The sequence below is a fragment of the Solea senegalensis genome, linkage group LG19 (genome assembly GCF_019176455.1).
Source record: "Solea senegalensis isolate Sse05_10M linkage group LG19, IFAPA_SoseM_1, whole genome shotgun sequence".
Taxonomy (NCBI): Eukaryota; Metazoa; Chordata; class Actinopteri; order Pleuronectiformes; family Soleidae; genus Solea; species Solea senegalensis.
In genome coordinates this window covers 13603779-13619868 of record NC_058038.1, presented here as the reverse complement: position 1 = coordinate 13619868, position 16090 = coordinate 13603779, and the positions used below count along the sequence as shown (strand labels likewise).

Genomic DNA, 16090 nt, shown 5'->3' with positions numbered 1-16090 from the left:
GCCCATTCTGGGGTAGTGAAAAAAGAAAGAAAAAACCCCAGCTCTAGTCTTGGCCATGTCCACACCCAGAAGCTCATCCAAAACCACCCCCCACCAAATCTCAGCATCCCCGTCGTACCTGCTCCCAGGGCCAATGGCCTCGGCAGCGGGGTGCTTTGCAGGCGGCGAGGGGGCCCCTACCATCAGGTACACACCCCTACTGGACTTACCCCTTACCACAATCGGAACCTCTAACCCCAGCACGGTGCGGTGACCCCTGTGTGTGACCCCAACCGTGTGCCCAACTGTCCATTAAATCAGAGCGATTGCAGAGAGATTGCATTGTGTACGCAAGCACACAGAGAGGGAAAAAAAACATGTGACTTGTCGACTCCTGACACGACTTGTGCCACTGATGTCGACGTGCCAACACATCGGCTTTTCTGTTAATGCCCTATGTTTGCCAAATAATAATAGAATAACAAAAATGATTTAAAATAATTTTGCACACTGGACCTTTAATGTGACTACAAAATCATAGCAGACAACTAGAGGTGACAGGAAGTTACTAGTCTTTAAAGCTGACACTTTAGGCAGATTTTGTTATGGCCTTTATGTTTTCCATACGCTTAGAAAATCAGATATTTGGTACAAAGCAAAAAAAAAAAAAAGCATTTTGCCATCAATTTGCGTTTAACCAATTGTATATGTCGTACAACAATTAATGACAACTGTACCGGGCTATTTTTGACCAAGCTCAGGCTCATTTTCTTGTCTTACTACATACTGTATATTTTAGTGGTTTGATTTATAGCTAAAAAATTTAACTTTTTTGTGTTCAAACCTGTCATTATGGTGTTGAAACTAATTACACAGTGTGGCAGCGACTAAAAACATATGTAAAAAACATAATAAAATAAATGCCAACATCCATGTTATTTAAAATCCCTATCAGCCTTGCTGTCACTATGTTATTCTACTGCCTCTGCTACAGCGATCAGACGGGAACTACGTAATAGTTGTCCTTTGCCTTTTATTAATACTACTACTACTAATAATAACAACAATAATAATAATTCTCGGTCCACACAGACCTGGAATCATTTTAAGTCAGGATGTCTGTGTGTAAACACAGTTGTATTCAACACTTCCGTCTTCAGCCTGCTACTCAGAACCAGGTGTTATCTGCCTTTGCTATGACAGACTAGCACCCACTGCGGTGTGATCCAGTTTCAGAGTCTGGCCCAATGCTGCCAGACTCTGTGGAGCTGGCGGTGCTATCAGATGTCTGCAGAGGGAAAATGTGCTGCTTTATCAACCTTACCCCGTGGCAGCTGTCCCGCAGAAATCTACAAACCTGCAAAGGAAGACACATGACCCTCCCCAGTCCCACGCCTCACTGAGAGCTGATGTGCATCATTGACTGAGAGGGTCAGGAAAGACATTTGTCACAAAACCCCTTTACCTCACTGCACCACAGTCAGTGGGGAGGAAACAAGGAGTTTCCTCCCCGGGTACACTAAGTTCAAGAAGGGAAAGTGCCAGCAGTGCATTTAATTTGACTCAGTTTACTCAAAACACTGTCAGCTGCAGTGCGTAACTTTTGTTGACATTGGCTGTTGATGTTGTTACTCTGCTTCTGTTTGGTCTTGGTGAACAGAAACGACGACACATCATTTGAATGCTGTGCACATAACGTCGGCTCTGACTGAGGACGCGTTTGGTGGCTAGAGACAAGTAGCATTTATTTCTCCCGTCAATGTGATGAACAACCAGTAGATTTCACTTCTGGGACTTTCTGTGGTCGCCTCGTTCTGCTTTCAGTCATACTCCTAATAAACGCCATAGACTCTTATAGTTGTAGTTGAATGTATTGTATATCTCAGAAATATCTCAGCTAATGTTGAGTAAATGTTTGTTCATTAGTAAGGAGTAAACAAGTTCAGTAAACATGTGTAATAATGTTTTTCATCTTGTCCATTACATTCGTATGATTAAATAGCACATAATGTGATGCATTGTGCGATATATAACAGAGTTATTATCACTTATAGTGAGATGATATGTGACTAAATATGACAATCACACAGTGGTAAACACTATCTGTTTCCATGACAATGTGATTTCCTTTCCTAGCGTCAGTGCACGCCCTGTCACCTTTCACTCTGGCCTCAGTTCCTGACTTGAATGGTTTTGTGGAGCGATATGTACAAAGGGGACATGACAAGTCAAGGAAATGTGACTGGTTGTCTCCCAGTGAGCTTTCACCCCGAGGCACTGAGAGGAAATAAAGAGGTTTGACACTATTACATCAAAAAGGCAATGAAAGCAATCAACTAATTAGAAATGGTTCTCTCGCCCATAAATCCCTGCTTACATATCCAACTGCTTACAGACGATTTTAATGGATTGTTTGACTGATCGCTTTGGTCAATTTGACATCAACCTAATAGGGTTTAATAGCCTGTACGTGCCAGAAAAGCATTGTACTCAGAACACATTTTTTAGCTCAGGTTGTGAAGTCCATGTAATGATGGAGACACTGCACTCAGGAGATTATTCAGTGGCGGTTCCTCCACAACACACAGGCCGGGGGTCAGCCACGCACCAGCCTCAGGCATTGTCTGGGTGGTGGTGGGGGTGTGGACCACGGTGCTCTGGGGGGTTGGAGAAACCACTTGGACGGACACATCAGAGTTACCAGGCTGGGGGCTTCCTGGGAGATGTAGCATAGCTGAGCCCACTGCAGATAAACAAGAGGTGCATCGTTAATATGATCAAGTACATTGGCGGCACTAAATGTTAAAAACACTCCTCTGCACTCTGCACTGCCTCAACGAGTGTTGTTAAAAAAGAGTGAAGCTCTGTGTCCGGTAGATGAGGCTTTTGTGTTTCACACGCAAATGGTGCAAAATATTAGGTACATTATGTCTAAAGGTAGTTCAATAATTGTCCAATTGGATTCCGGAAATGAAATATCACTCAATATGCAATGCCTTAATAACTTAAATAATATTCTTATGAGTTAGTGCCAGTTACTGACACTAAAGGCCTGCCTGTACAAATTTGTTCTTTTTCTCGAGGAAAATTTGTTCTGGCCAGGACATCATAGGGAATGACAACATTTCTGCATTAACCACATCCACGTCAAATATCTGGCCAGTCACACAATAGCTGCTCAGACAATGTTCCAAGAACAAGTTGCAAGAAAATAATGACGTCTATCTTTCCTCGCAGTCCTGGAAACAAAGGTCTTTGTTCTCTGCATGTACAGGCCTTTACATGCTCATTGTTGCTGTTGGTGTGACCTTTTGTGACCTGCAAGTGAAAGACAATGACTTTGACATTACGTCTGTCAAGCTACAGTGATTAGACTCCTGTATTTGGTCGTTTATACCACAACAAGATCCACAACAGACCAATTACAAATGATGGTATGGTGACATTTCAACTACTGACTGTCACTACGTATGTATGAATGTGCTAATTACAGCTATTAACTAATCTAAACATTTACGTTCTAAATCATATAAAAGACATTACCGGAGACCAGATCAGGACTCACAGATTGGTTGTATGGAGATTCTCTTGTGATCCCCAGAATTCGTACAGCCTAAATAAGAGGCTATAAGTTGTTATTGAAATGGCAATAAAAATGAATTTGTTTCCGGAAAAACTGATTTAAAATGTATATTTGGATTCAGATAACATGCTTAGTCTTTTTATTTCCATCGGTCACAGGTGTTGGAACAATAATAATAATAATAATATATATATATATGTATATATATATATATATATATATATATATATATATATATATATATATATATATATATATATATATATATATATACATATACACATATACATATATACATATGTATATATATATATATACCTACAGAGTGAATTGATATTGTCAGAACTGATCTGCGTTTAAGTCCATTTGGAAGAATCGAGAGAACTCCCTTCGTCTAAGTGACTGCTTGTAATTTGTTGGTAAGCGCATTTTGTGTTATATTTTTTAATATCAGTACAGTATGTATGTATGAATTTTGCAGCATACTATTGATGGCAGCATGAGTTGCTGTGACTACTTGCACTGAGGGTAAACATCTAAGATGTCAAGCTACAGTCAAGGACAGTCATGTGGAGATTCATGAGCTGGTGAGAGCTGCACCTGTCCAGTGAGCCGTGACCCTTTGACCTTAACGTACCACCAGGAGTGGCTGTGCTCTGGCTTAACTCGCTCTTTGCTTTATTGTCGTTGTCTACCGCTGACTAATTCTGATTTTAGACAGTGAAACGTGAAAGGTATCACATGCTGGTCTCCTCAGGTCAAATGAGACAAGTGCAGCTGTTGTTGGGTTGACTCATAGTGTGTGTGTGTGTGTACAGAGCATGGAGGTGGGGGGTAGCTTCCCTAAATAAGTTCTCACTCTCCATCTCTCTACCTCTGTGGCTGCCCCAAACATGGGGGCATGCATGTGTCAGCTGCTGCAGGGCAGTGTCTTCATTACATTATAAACAAAACAAACAGCAGCTTAAGCTCCATCTCATCCCCCTCTCTGCTCATCTTCACTCTTTTCAAACATTTCAGCTTCTGTTGAAACGGTGTCAGAAAAAATGGCTTCTGTGGGCACCGCACACACACACACGTACATACAGGCCCCCGGCTAGAATGTCAGGTCAGCAGTGTTGGTGCAGTATGTGTAGCAGTGGCACCCAGAGTGGAAGAATGTTCACCAGGCTGCTGCGGTGGCTGCGAGCCAGCAAACCTTTGTTTGTGTGGAATGTGTCAGTGTGGAAACACGCCTGTTTATGGTAGTGCTGTTTGTTGACATCATGAATAGATGTGCATGCATGCGGTGTGTGCTAGTAATAACACATAGATACATTAAACTCAGCGGTTCACACAGCGGTGCAGTGGCTAGCATTGTTGCCACACAGCAAAAAGGCCACCAGTGTGAATCCCAGTTGGACCGAGGGCCTTTCTGAGAGGAGTTTGAATATTCTCTGTGTGTGCACGTGAGTTCTCTCCAGGTACACCGTCGTCCATCTCTGTTTTGTTGTTGTCGACCTGGTCTCGTTTGCAAAATTTCGACTGTGTATCATTTAGCCTTTTCTTTTGCAGAAAACAAAGCTGTGTCACCTGCAGTAGACGTGCTGCGACTGAAAGGCCTTTCAGACTTCAGTCATGTACGCACAATAAAATGAGAGCATAGCATTTTGTTTTTTTAAAATAACTGAATTATGGCAACATCCTCTCATTTACTTTATGCTTAGGGAATAAATATTAACCAGAATACTGACTAAGACGAGGGTCACTTGTGCGTGTGTGTGTGTGTGTGTGTGTGCATGCAAGAAGAACAGAGCATAGATCCATGTCCAGTGTAAACACAGGGAGACAAAATTTTGTCACACACACATCTTAACACTTATACTACACCCTGAGGCCTGCAGACATTTTCACATTTGTCTCAGTCTCTGACTGTCACTGGCCTCATTCTCTCTTTGTCACAACCATCATGTGAAGCTGTCACCAAGCTCAACCAACTGTGTGCATGTGTGTGTGTGTGTGTGTGTGCGTGTGTGTATGCGTGCATGTGTGACCTCACCTCGGCTTTCTTGTTGGGCCCAAAACTCCTCAACAGTTCTGACAATATCGCGGTTCTCTCTCAGTCTTTTCTGCCACTGGCGCAGCTCCTGCACATCTGGGCGTGCTCTGATCTATAACACACACACACACACACGCTGGTGTGAGGACATTACATTGACTTAAATTCATTTCCTGGAGACTTACACTAACCTTAACCATAATTACTACTCCCCCGAACCTAAACCAGACCTCAGTCTAACTTTAAAACACATCTTCACCCTGAAATGTTTTAATTTATGTTATGGGGACTGTTTATGGGGGTGTTTGTCTCCATAAGGAAGACAAGTCCCTATAATGTGATTGTGTAAACAGATTTAGGTCCCCACAACATAAGGAATACCAGGTACACACACACATTTGTTCACCTATCATATTGATGACATACAACTTTCCATAGCCCCTTACCTTAACCTCAAGCATCATACTAAATGCCTAGCCCTTAACCTTAACCTAAAGCTAATAACTAAGTAGTAAGCTAGTTCTAACCAGTGTGATCTATTTACTCACTATGATTAAGAAGGTTCAAAGATTCAATTGGATTACTGAGGTTAAAGAGTTTAAGAAACCACAACTTACATATATCATTGTTTGATTCATGCATGACTTGTTTCCTCTAATGTAAATGAATGAACTGATGATATAAAGTGCCCTCTGTTGCCTACGATGGCCTGTAGACTGACTTAAATGAAGGATGTGCGCCCGTGCGCGTCAGGTAAACATCAGCGGCCGACTTCCACTCACTGTGAGTAGTGAGTGAGCTGTTGTTATTTGTGTATTTGTGTAGGAGCCCAGGTGACAACCACGAGCCTTTGAGCCTTTGAGCCTTTGAGACGAGGCTGTGACACTAGCAACTGCTGTTTTTGGAACTTACTGTCAGCAAGTTATTGCTGTCATGTGTTATTCACCTCTGGACCGCCCTGCTTTTGAGGACCTGAGGTTTGCAGAAGCAGTGACATCCTTACAGCATAAGCATTATTATAATATTAATTATAGTTGTTATTATTATTATTATTATTACTAATGATTTAGCTTTACTTTTGCTGTTGCACCATCTTCATAAAGAGTCTGAAGAACACCACTGCATCTTCTGAAGATGGTCATAAATGATGTGTGACTGGGAGTGTTTGTGTGCCGTTGAAATGACGTGTGCAAAATCATCTCTTTTCCGGTTTTAAACAGGTATCTTTCCAGGAACATCACTAAACAGCCTTGCTATTTCAGATTAATAGAACATATTCCTGCAGTGTTTACTCAGTGTAACTGGGCCTCCTTCTCCTCCTCTTCCCCTTGTTTCTCCCTGTTTTTAACTCTTGCGTTCCCCGTCTTCTCCTCCACTATTAAGGTGAGCCTTTCCCCGGAGACAACATCACCCACCTCCATCCACTCTCCTCACTATACTCTGTATTCTCTTCCACCTCTCCTCTGCCCAATTTGGCTTTCCTCTTGCTCCTCCTCCTTCATTCAACCCCAACATTTTCCCATGAGCGGCTGCTTGTGTGATAACAGCAGTATTGCTATTAGCAGTGGATATGAAAGGGTTCCTGTATGGATGCCTGGTGATTGGTTGAGGAATAGTGAGTCACAATGTCACAACAGCCCCTGTGCTGGTGGGAGGGAAGCATACAAATAAGGGGTGGGGGGATGTGGAGTCTGTCACGCTTCATATGTATAAGTCCACGTGGCCGTTTCTACTCTGTGTCACCGTGGAGCTCTGCCCAAAACCTCATGTTTTCATTCATTTGCCGTTTGCGTTTCCCAAAATGACAGAAATATGTGATGGTTGAGGGGGGAAATCCTGAGACAATGCTTAGCAATGTGTCACCACACATCAAGACAAAACCAATTCTTCCACAGTTCTTGGAAAGCTGGCTTGTCGCTGTGAATATACAAGCATTCTACAGGATGTTGTCACTTTGTGTGTGATAGCAGGAGACAAAGAGATGTGTGCAATTTGAAGCCTGTCTGCGTGCTGAGATTGTGTTTAGGTTTTCACGAAGAGGACATTTAATCTGTCACCAAATTATATATTTGTTATCCATTCTGACAAAAATGTACGGAGCCTTTGCTCATACAATATCTCCTCGACATAATCGTCGATATCTCGGCACACATAGCAGAGTCTGTTTCAGGGTGCACGTGACTCAGTGTGGAGATTAGAGCGAGACAAGCTGTATGGAAACACATGTATATTTGACGATGCAAAAGCACAGCCACATGCACAAGAGCGGCACAAAACGCTAAAAAGCAATATCTTCCTCTGTCTTTCAGTGCCCACACCATCAGCAGCACAAGCACAAGCCCGATACTCAACAAGTACACAGAAACACAAACTGTGCACAGCATGCCCTCATCACCCGCTCTCTCTCTCTCTCTCGCTGTCTCATACACACTTCAATCCCACTGCACAGCCTTTTTTGAGCTGTTTTCCTTTTTGTGCAAAGCTGCCTGTGAGACTGAGCTCCTCGCCCAGTCCCACACTCTGCAGCAGCACAATGGCTTCTGTTTCTGGGGGATTTGCTGCAGTCAGATCACCATGCACACTGACAGGCTGCACAAAGACATCGCCACCATGTTCTTTAAGCTCCACACTCCATCCACCCACAAATCCACATCATTTAATAATAAAACATCAATATTTACATCACGGTTGGAGCAGCTTGTAATTGGTTTTCCTGCTGGTTAACCCCACTGCTACTGGTAAGACATCGTGAAGGTAAATAGGAGTGATGAAAATCTCCCTGTTTCAGATTGAGGTGTGTATTAGAGCAGGCGTTCTCAGTCCTTTTACTGTCCTGCATGTTTTAGATGTTTCCCTGCTCCAAATCAGGTGTGGTGGAGCAGGGAAACATGTAAAACACGGACCAGGATTGAGAAACCCCGGGTTATTAGGGCTGCCAGTGTAGATCCTTTATGGTGGCCAGTCTGAGTCAGGAACACCATTGACCCCACAGACTCTCTGTAGGCTGGGGAAGTGAGGAGGAAGCAGAGCCAGCGGTTCCTGGATGTCATGAGTGTATGTGACACATTTCCTGCATGAAAGCCAATGCACGTGACCCGTCATCGACTAAACACTGGACGTGAATCCAAACCATTCATTAATTTGTGGCCTCTGATCGTTGAGCTGGAATCGCAGACCTACTTCTGCTGTTGATGGTAAGGCCCTATTGAAAAAAACAATGTCAGTGCCCCACTTCTTGACAATATCTGGGCCTGCTGGCCCACATGCACTTTCCTTAGACATGCTGATATACAGTAGTGAAAAAGACTTGGGAATTAAAAACTTAACTTATTACTTATTATTTATAATGTTACAAACCTGTAAACGATGCTTTTTCAAACATTTCATTTGCATTTCTAACTGAATATTCTACACTGTTGGTGTCATTTACAGTCAACATAATCATTACCTCAAAACCTAGCGCTTTTTTTATGGCTTATTTTCTAATTTACTCTAACCCATCCTAAACATTTCACAGATGTGAGGCTTAATAGACAGACAGAGATGGAGTGACATGACAACCGAGGTGACAACAAGATAAACCTATCACACTTATCAGACAGAAGTTGGACTGGAATTTGATTGATTACGCTCGGTATTGCCACGATGTGGCCGACCGCAGTGTGTGCGCACACTTAACAAATCTGCAACTGGAGACAATGGCATTGATAAAAGCCTCATCATTAGTGTGTGTGTGTGTGTGTGTGTGTGTGTCGTTACCTCGTTAGGACCTTTCACTGGCAAAAACACACTTTAAAAGAACACTTTCATAGTCCTCATGGAGACCGAAACCTGGTTCCTGTGAGACATAACCTGATTTCTAGTCAGTTCTAGTTAGTTGGGGTTTGGCAATAACTGATTATGGTCAAGGTTGGGGATAATGCTTTGTCCCCAAAATAAATGGAGGGACATAACTCCAGCTCTCCTTCCTGGTACTCATTTCCCCCTCTCTCTCACACACACTCTGCAGTCAGACAGATTATATAACAGCAGAGGGTGAAAGAGTCAGGAGGTGGACGACAAACAACAACAACAAGAAAACTTGTATTTAATGTTGTAATGTCTTTTCTACAACTACATATTATTGTCTGTAAAACAGACTTAAAACGTCACTCTGGTGAAATAGCAAGTTGACGTGAGATCTTTATCTGAATACATTCATAGTGGGAGAAAATAGATGACATAATTGGCTTGTGACATCATCGTCATCATAGCAACAGACACACACAGACACACAAACACTGTGACAGATATATACACACAGAAACAAATGAGGTTTCACAGTGCACCAGTGCTACACACAGTTTGTTTGTGCTGATCTTTCGTTTCTACTCGGCTGCCCATTGTGCTGCTAACTACAGAGTTTCTTAAGCTAAGGCAGCAGCAGCAGCAGCCACGACAAGACCTTGCCTCAGTGCCTGCCTAAAATAACAAAGTAGTTCCAACCCAGTGTCTTGTAAATAGGTCATGTTAGGTCTTTTAGAGCTCAACTTCAACTTAGAAGCCTGAGTGTGCTGCGCCCTCAGCCTCCTTCTGCTTCTCAGAGGTTGCCAAGGATGCACTTCCTTCCATTTTGCCCCATTCCTACTCCAAGGCCACTCTGCAACATCATCTCGCCTCCCTGCTGTTAATCCATCCATCCACCTGAAAGTGTTCCAAGCACAACCTGAGGTTTGTCCTTCCGGAGACTGTATATCCTCCCATTCTGTCGTCTGACTCTGTTTCTGTCTTGTGTCTAAATCTCCTGTGGTGCTTGCTGCAGTGCCATCACTGGCCCAACTGAACCTCTCTCAAGTTGGAGGTGACAGACAGCTGGCTCTCTGCTGCCACCTCATGTCAGCATCTCTTCCCATTGCAGTATAAAAGAGGAAATACTGCCCTCTGCTGGTGTACAAGTGCTCCAAATCTGGACGCATGTCATTTCAAGCTCACACCCACAAACTACACAGCATAGAGGAAGATTCTTTAACAGCATTAATTAGTCATGGCAGCACAGCACCTCTCAATGGTTTAGTCAGAAATACTTTAGTCTAATCCTCACGAAAGGACAAGGAAACATTTGTGGTGAGACGAAGAAAAACATGACCTCTGCTTGCATCCTTACACGACAGGAGACTGGATTAATCGGTGTGTGGAGAAACTGCGGATGTTTTCCTCTGGCACTGTCTGTATGTCTATTTTTACCACAGTGCAGAGCAATTCAGACCATGACGCTCCCACATGGGAGGGGAATGAATTAAACCCCAGGATCACTGATGACATAATCGAGCCGCTAAATGAAAATGCAGTCCCCTTTGGGGGAGAAGGGGTTTTCAGCAGAATAGTGTTATACAAGATATATCCGAACACACACTCACACTGTGGTTTGTGCAGTAATAACAGGTTTCCTTCATGCTTATGACTTCAAATCCATTCCTACAGTGTACTGTAACTTTAGGAGGTGGAAATAAGCGCCCAAGCAAACATAGATGAGGTTCTTGTCTTGGCTGAGGTCCACCTTAATGTTTTTATGGCGCCAATTTCTTGTCTTGACTTGATCCTAAGAAGAAATCTATTATATCGAGCCAAGATAGTAGTGTAGTAGTAGTGATAGTAATAGTAGTAGTAGTAGAAGTAGTATTGCCATAAACATAGTTTCCATAGGTTTCTATATACACTGCATGTCAACAAACCAAGTTCTAGTTTTCTAAGCATTTGTTTCCCCCTTGTTACGTCCACTGTACCTTGTGTCCCCTCCAGAAAGCCTGAATGAGCAGAGCAGCCGCATCTTCACTGAGGCGTAGAAACAGAGGAATGGGGCGCCGGGGACTGGGAACAGAGTGAGAAAAAAGAAGAGAAAAATAGTAAAAAAAAAAAAATATACATGATTTAAAAGATAGAGAGAAAAGCAGCATGGTGGAGACAATTGACAGGTTGAGGAGACACTCACTGCATGCTGAGCCAGTCCTGGACAAAGGGGATGTCACAGAAGTTCACTGGGGAGTGTCCACGTCTGCGAGGATTATGACTGAGGAAATGAAAACCCACGAGACAGACAGACAGACAGACAGACAGACAGACAGACAGACAGACAGACACAACACTTAGAATATGACAATGAAGAGAATCTCAAGTGGGTATTATAAAGTCAAGAGGTAGTTATTGAGACAGGTGATGGCCTTACTTGTATAGCCATTCAGCGAGGAAGTCACATGGGTTAAACGCTGTTATTTTCCTCTGCAACACATAAAGAAGGTGAATCAACAGTCAGAGCAAGTCCTGCAATTAAAATGTCAAGTAAAAGCAAAGAAAAATGTACTGAAACTCAATGATGATTCAATTCTTTTGGTCCATGTCATCACATTATTATTACTGACACATCACAAGCATTTCAATGTTTTGTCATCTTTTTGTTCAATGATGATATGATCAGTAAGTAAGATTATCAGAAGAGAAAAGTATGAATTAGTCGTAAATAGAAACAATACTGTTAAATACAAATTGTACTTGAGTGAATATACTTTAACAAATGAGGGTTATTTTTCTACACAAAATCAAAATCACCATGTTTGGGGATTTCAAACCATTATGGGAGATTATAATCTAACAAGTAGCATGTACTGAATGTGGGATGATGTGGGTTTAAAGTTACGTTGTAGATTAAGTTATCCTCCTTATCTTTATCAAAACCATCAGATCTACCAATTAAAGCTACTGAGTTACTGATTTTAATTTTATACATGAAGTGTATATTATGAAAAAAAAACTTTGAGGTGTGGACTGAATGTTTGAGGTTAAATTAAGATAAAAAATAAAAACTGTAAACACATAATGTATTCGGTGAAATTGCACCAAATATACTAGTGCCTTTCATTTCAGGATTTAAAACAAACTGTGATCATGTAGAAATATATTGACTGCCTCTAGTTTGTAAAGTCGTTGGAAGCGTCGCTGATGAAATTAAGACCTGGAAACAGCTGTGTTTCTGCGCTTCTCTCAGCAGAGCCTCCAGTCCAGGCAACAACACAGGAAACACCTTCTTCTCCATAAAACATGTGACAGGACCTGACACACACACACACACACACACACACACACGCACAGAGAGAAAGAGAGATTTGAAGCTGCAACAGTACAAGCACCCAAACACAACCAGGTTCATATGTATTTCTGCAGGAATAATAACAAATCTGTTTAATATCTACTACATTTTTACTGCTCAGGATTTTTGTATGGTCAAGTGTTTCATCAATTTGTTTTCATTCGTAATTGCCTCTGTCTCAATCAATACATCCGACAGTTATTGACTTTACTGTAAAAATCAATTGATTTGTCAGTGTACCAAACAAAACTAGGGAAACTCTGTTCGGGAATTTGACAGCGGGTGATTTTTGCTTTATAAATTGACAAATAATTCAAGGAAAACTTCCCCGATTTGCATTTGCATTTATTCTTTTCTTTGTAACAAAAAAAATGAAGATATTTCTCGACTCAGGGGAAACTGGAGTTGGGAAGCACAATTTTTTCAAAAATACTACCCCTATTTAATCAATAATACCACAATAACCAGTCAACACAATGTACACCATGTGATCTGAGTGACAAAACTTCACTTTTGCACCTCCTATGGACAGATAATTACACAGGTTAGTGAGAACTTAATGAAACTGCACCACAACAGGAGCCTTAAAAATTGTATTCAGTACCAGGGACTGGAGACAGTGCTTACGTTGGACTTGTGGAGGCGATGATGGACAATTCTGTGTCCCTGACACCGTGTCGTCAGCAAGAGCAGAGTGGGAAAGAAGTGGGTCAAAGTCTTTCAGGGGGTCGTCATCCACAAAAACCTGAGGAAACCAGAGACTAGAGTCACAACATTTAATATCATTCAGTCAACTGTGACTATATATGTTATTCACCAAAGCAAACAAAGCTTTTAATCAGTGTTCGTAGGAGAAACGACGGACGCTGTTCTGGATAAGATAGTTATGAAATAGTTTATCATCAAGGAATATATGAGTAACTAGAGCTTTGCTCTGATGTAATTAAAGCTGTAAATCTGTAATTACATTTTGACTCAGCAGAGTGATAATTAAAAATGATCTCCAATTTAAGCTATCTCTGATCAAATATTATTCTTTAAATAAAGTAAAGTGACTACTGCAGCAGACCAATAGGTTTCCTGTGTACCTAATAAAGTGGCAGACCATGGTTCTTAAACCCGTGGTACACGAGCTTCCTCTGGTGGAAAATCAGAAATACACTTTCTACTGTATACACCAGGTTATGTGATCGGAGTGGAGCTGAGGAAGTTTGAATTTTGTGTAGAAAATAAAAGAACCGGAAAAATATAATAAATTAAATAATAATAATTAGAGTCACCTTATCTCTCGCTCCATCCTAATCTAACTTCACTATGTGTGAGGAAGATGAGGATGATGAGAGAGCAAATTATCATATTGGAAAAATCTGCCTCCTGTGAAAAGTGTGCAGCTGACTTTGCATGGTCTATTTACACCACTGTATTATAACATGGGTGATGATAATTGAATAAAGAGATTAATAACCCTAACCCTTCTCAGGTGATACTTGGTATATAAAAAAATGAGAACAGGAATAAAAGATACCTTGAACTACAAATATGAATAGTCAAAATTAAACTGAAGATTTCTAAAAGTCATAATTCAGCTGTATCATAGCCATTTCTCGCTATATGCAGACTATGCAAATGCATAGGGCACCCCAGGCCACCAGGGGGCCCCAAAGCTGCATGTTCAGTCTCAACTGAGGAGAATAAAAATGTATCTGTAGCTTAAAATAAATACATTTAGAATATCAATAAATAAGGTGCAATGATGGTGGCATAATAAAGTAAAAATCATTATTGTTTTGGTTTGTGAGCATTTGTGTTGCTGTGAGAACACGAGATGTGTTTGCTTTCAAAACTTAAAGTAAACATGTTTTTTTTTAAAAAAACACTCAATATCAGTTTTATTTATTGTTTTCCTTGTATTATCTTTTTTTAAAAACAAGTTTAACATGCTTGAGTGGCTCAACTTAAGAAGTTTAATTTTAACATGAGAGGTTATCAATGACTGTGGCCTGTTTTGCTCGTGTAAAGGTGTACTAGATTGTGGCATCTTCTTGGATCATCTAAGCGTGCATTCACACCATGTCCTTAATCCAACCCTAGTTCATAAACTCTGAAAATCTGCTTTGTTTGGGGAGGGGTGAATGTTATTCAGAGGGTTTGGTTCCTTTGACAAACAAATATTGCAACCTCCAAAACGACCTAAAGGGTTAGGAATTGCTCCAAACTAGGGGGGGCCCCCACAAAGCTAGAAACGGCCCTGAGCTGCACACATTTCACATTGTAGATATTTACAAGTGAATGACGGTTATCTGTAGTGACAAACCCCACACACATGAATGGAAAAAGTGTGACATCCTTTGTAATAGGAAAATGTCACTTTTGTCTAGGAAGAAATCAAAGAAATCAGTGCCTCGTTTCCTCAGTTGGCAGAATTGTTCACCTCGTCTGTGGTGAGTCCGTGGAAGACTGGGAAGTGTGTGTTGACGCTGTACTGGGAAAACTGGCAGCTGACTGAGCTGCTGTCACTCATCATCTCATCAGCACTGGGAGAAGTGGGCCGCTCCGCTTCAAACTCTACACAAACACAAGGTAGAAAACGAGGTTTTTCAGTTAAATTAAATTCAGTTGACACATTTTAACAGAATAATGTCAGCTTACCTTCACACACTTGTTGCCAAAGTGATTTTTGGGCACCGAATTCATCCGCCATTATTCCTCTCGCTCCCTCCAGTGGTCGTCAAGGACTCTTAAGTTGCCAAGGAAGTAGTTATAGCGACTTCCGGTGACAGCACAACATTTAAAAACAGAAGGCAGAACAATGGACAGAAAGATAATATTCACACCCATCGTTTTCTTTTTTCATAACATAAGTAATTATCCTACGGAGCCCCTAAAGGGACATCGAAAAAAAAAACTAAACGTTTCTGTCAGCGGATCATTTCATCAGTACAGGCCGAGGTAACGCTGCTCTGCCCCACGCACTGTACGCAGCGAGTGTCCGCTGAGGCGGGGCTGATCACTTCCGATACCGTCGCTGCCAAACTATAAATACGTCCTATCTTAATACACAAACCACATTTTTGTATTCTAAATGACGAATTTCACGCCTCAAATGATCTTAAAACTGCGTTCGCGGACATCACGCGCGCATACAATACTTTCTGGTGCTCACGAGATACTTTACAAAACGTTTAGTGTTTGTTTTTTTTCGATGTCCCTTTAGGGGCTCCGTAGAGTGCAAAATGTTCCACAATTGTGAAAAATGATGGAACCTTTTACTGCTGTTACTTTCATAGATCAGAGAACTGTGCACAGTTAAATCAACACCTTAAATTGCCATTTTAATTAAATTGTAGAGGCTTTTAAAAATGCCAAGGAT

The 16090-nt window shown here is 41.5% G+C and overlaps 1 protein-coding gene across 1 annotated transcript; it reads right to left on the bottom strand.

The window, feature by feature from the left end:
• Positions 1–477: 477 nt before the first annotated feature.
• On the bottom strand, positions 478–15554 carry iqck (IQ motif containing K). Its single transcript, XM_044051657.1, has 9 exons — positions 15370–15554; positions 15152–15285; positions 13348–13465; positions 12586–12683; positions 11803–11855; positions 11569–11646; positions 11363–11447; positions 5601–5712; positions 478–2722 (listed from the first exon to the last, which is right to left on the bottom strand). Exons 1-9 carry the CDS (start codon positions 15419–15421, stop codon positions 2484–2486), a joined length of 969 nt encoding a protein of 322 aa, XP_043907592.1. The 5' UTR covers positions 15422–15554; the 3' UTR covers positions 478–2483.
• Between the last annotated feature and the right edge of the window lie 536 nt (positions 15555–16090).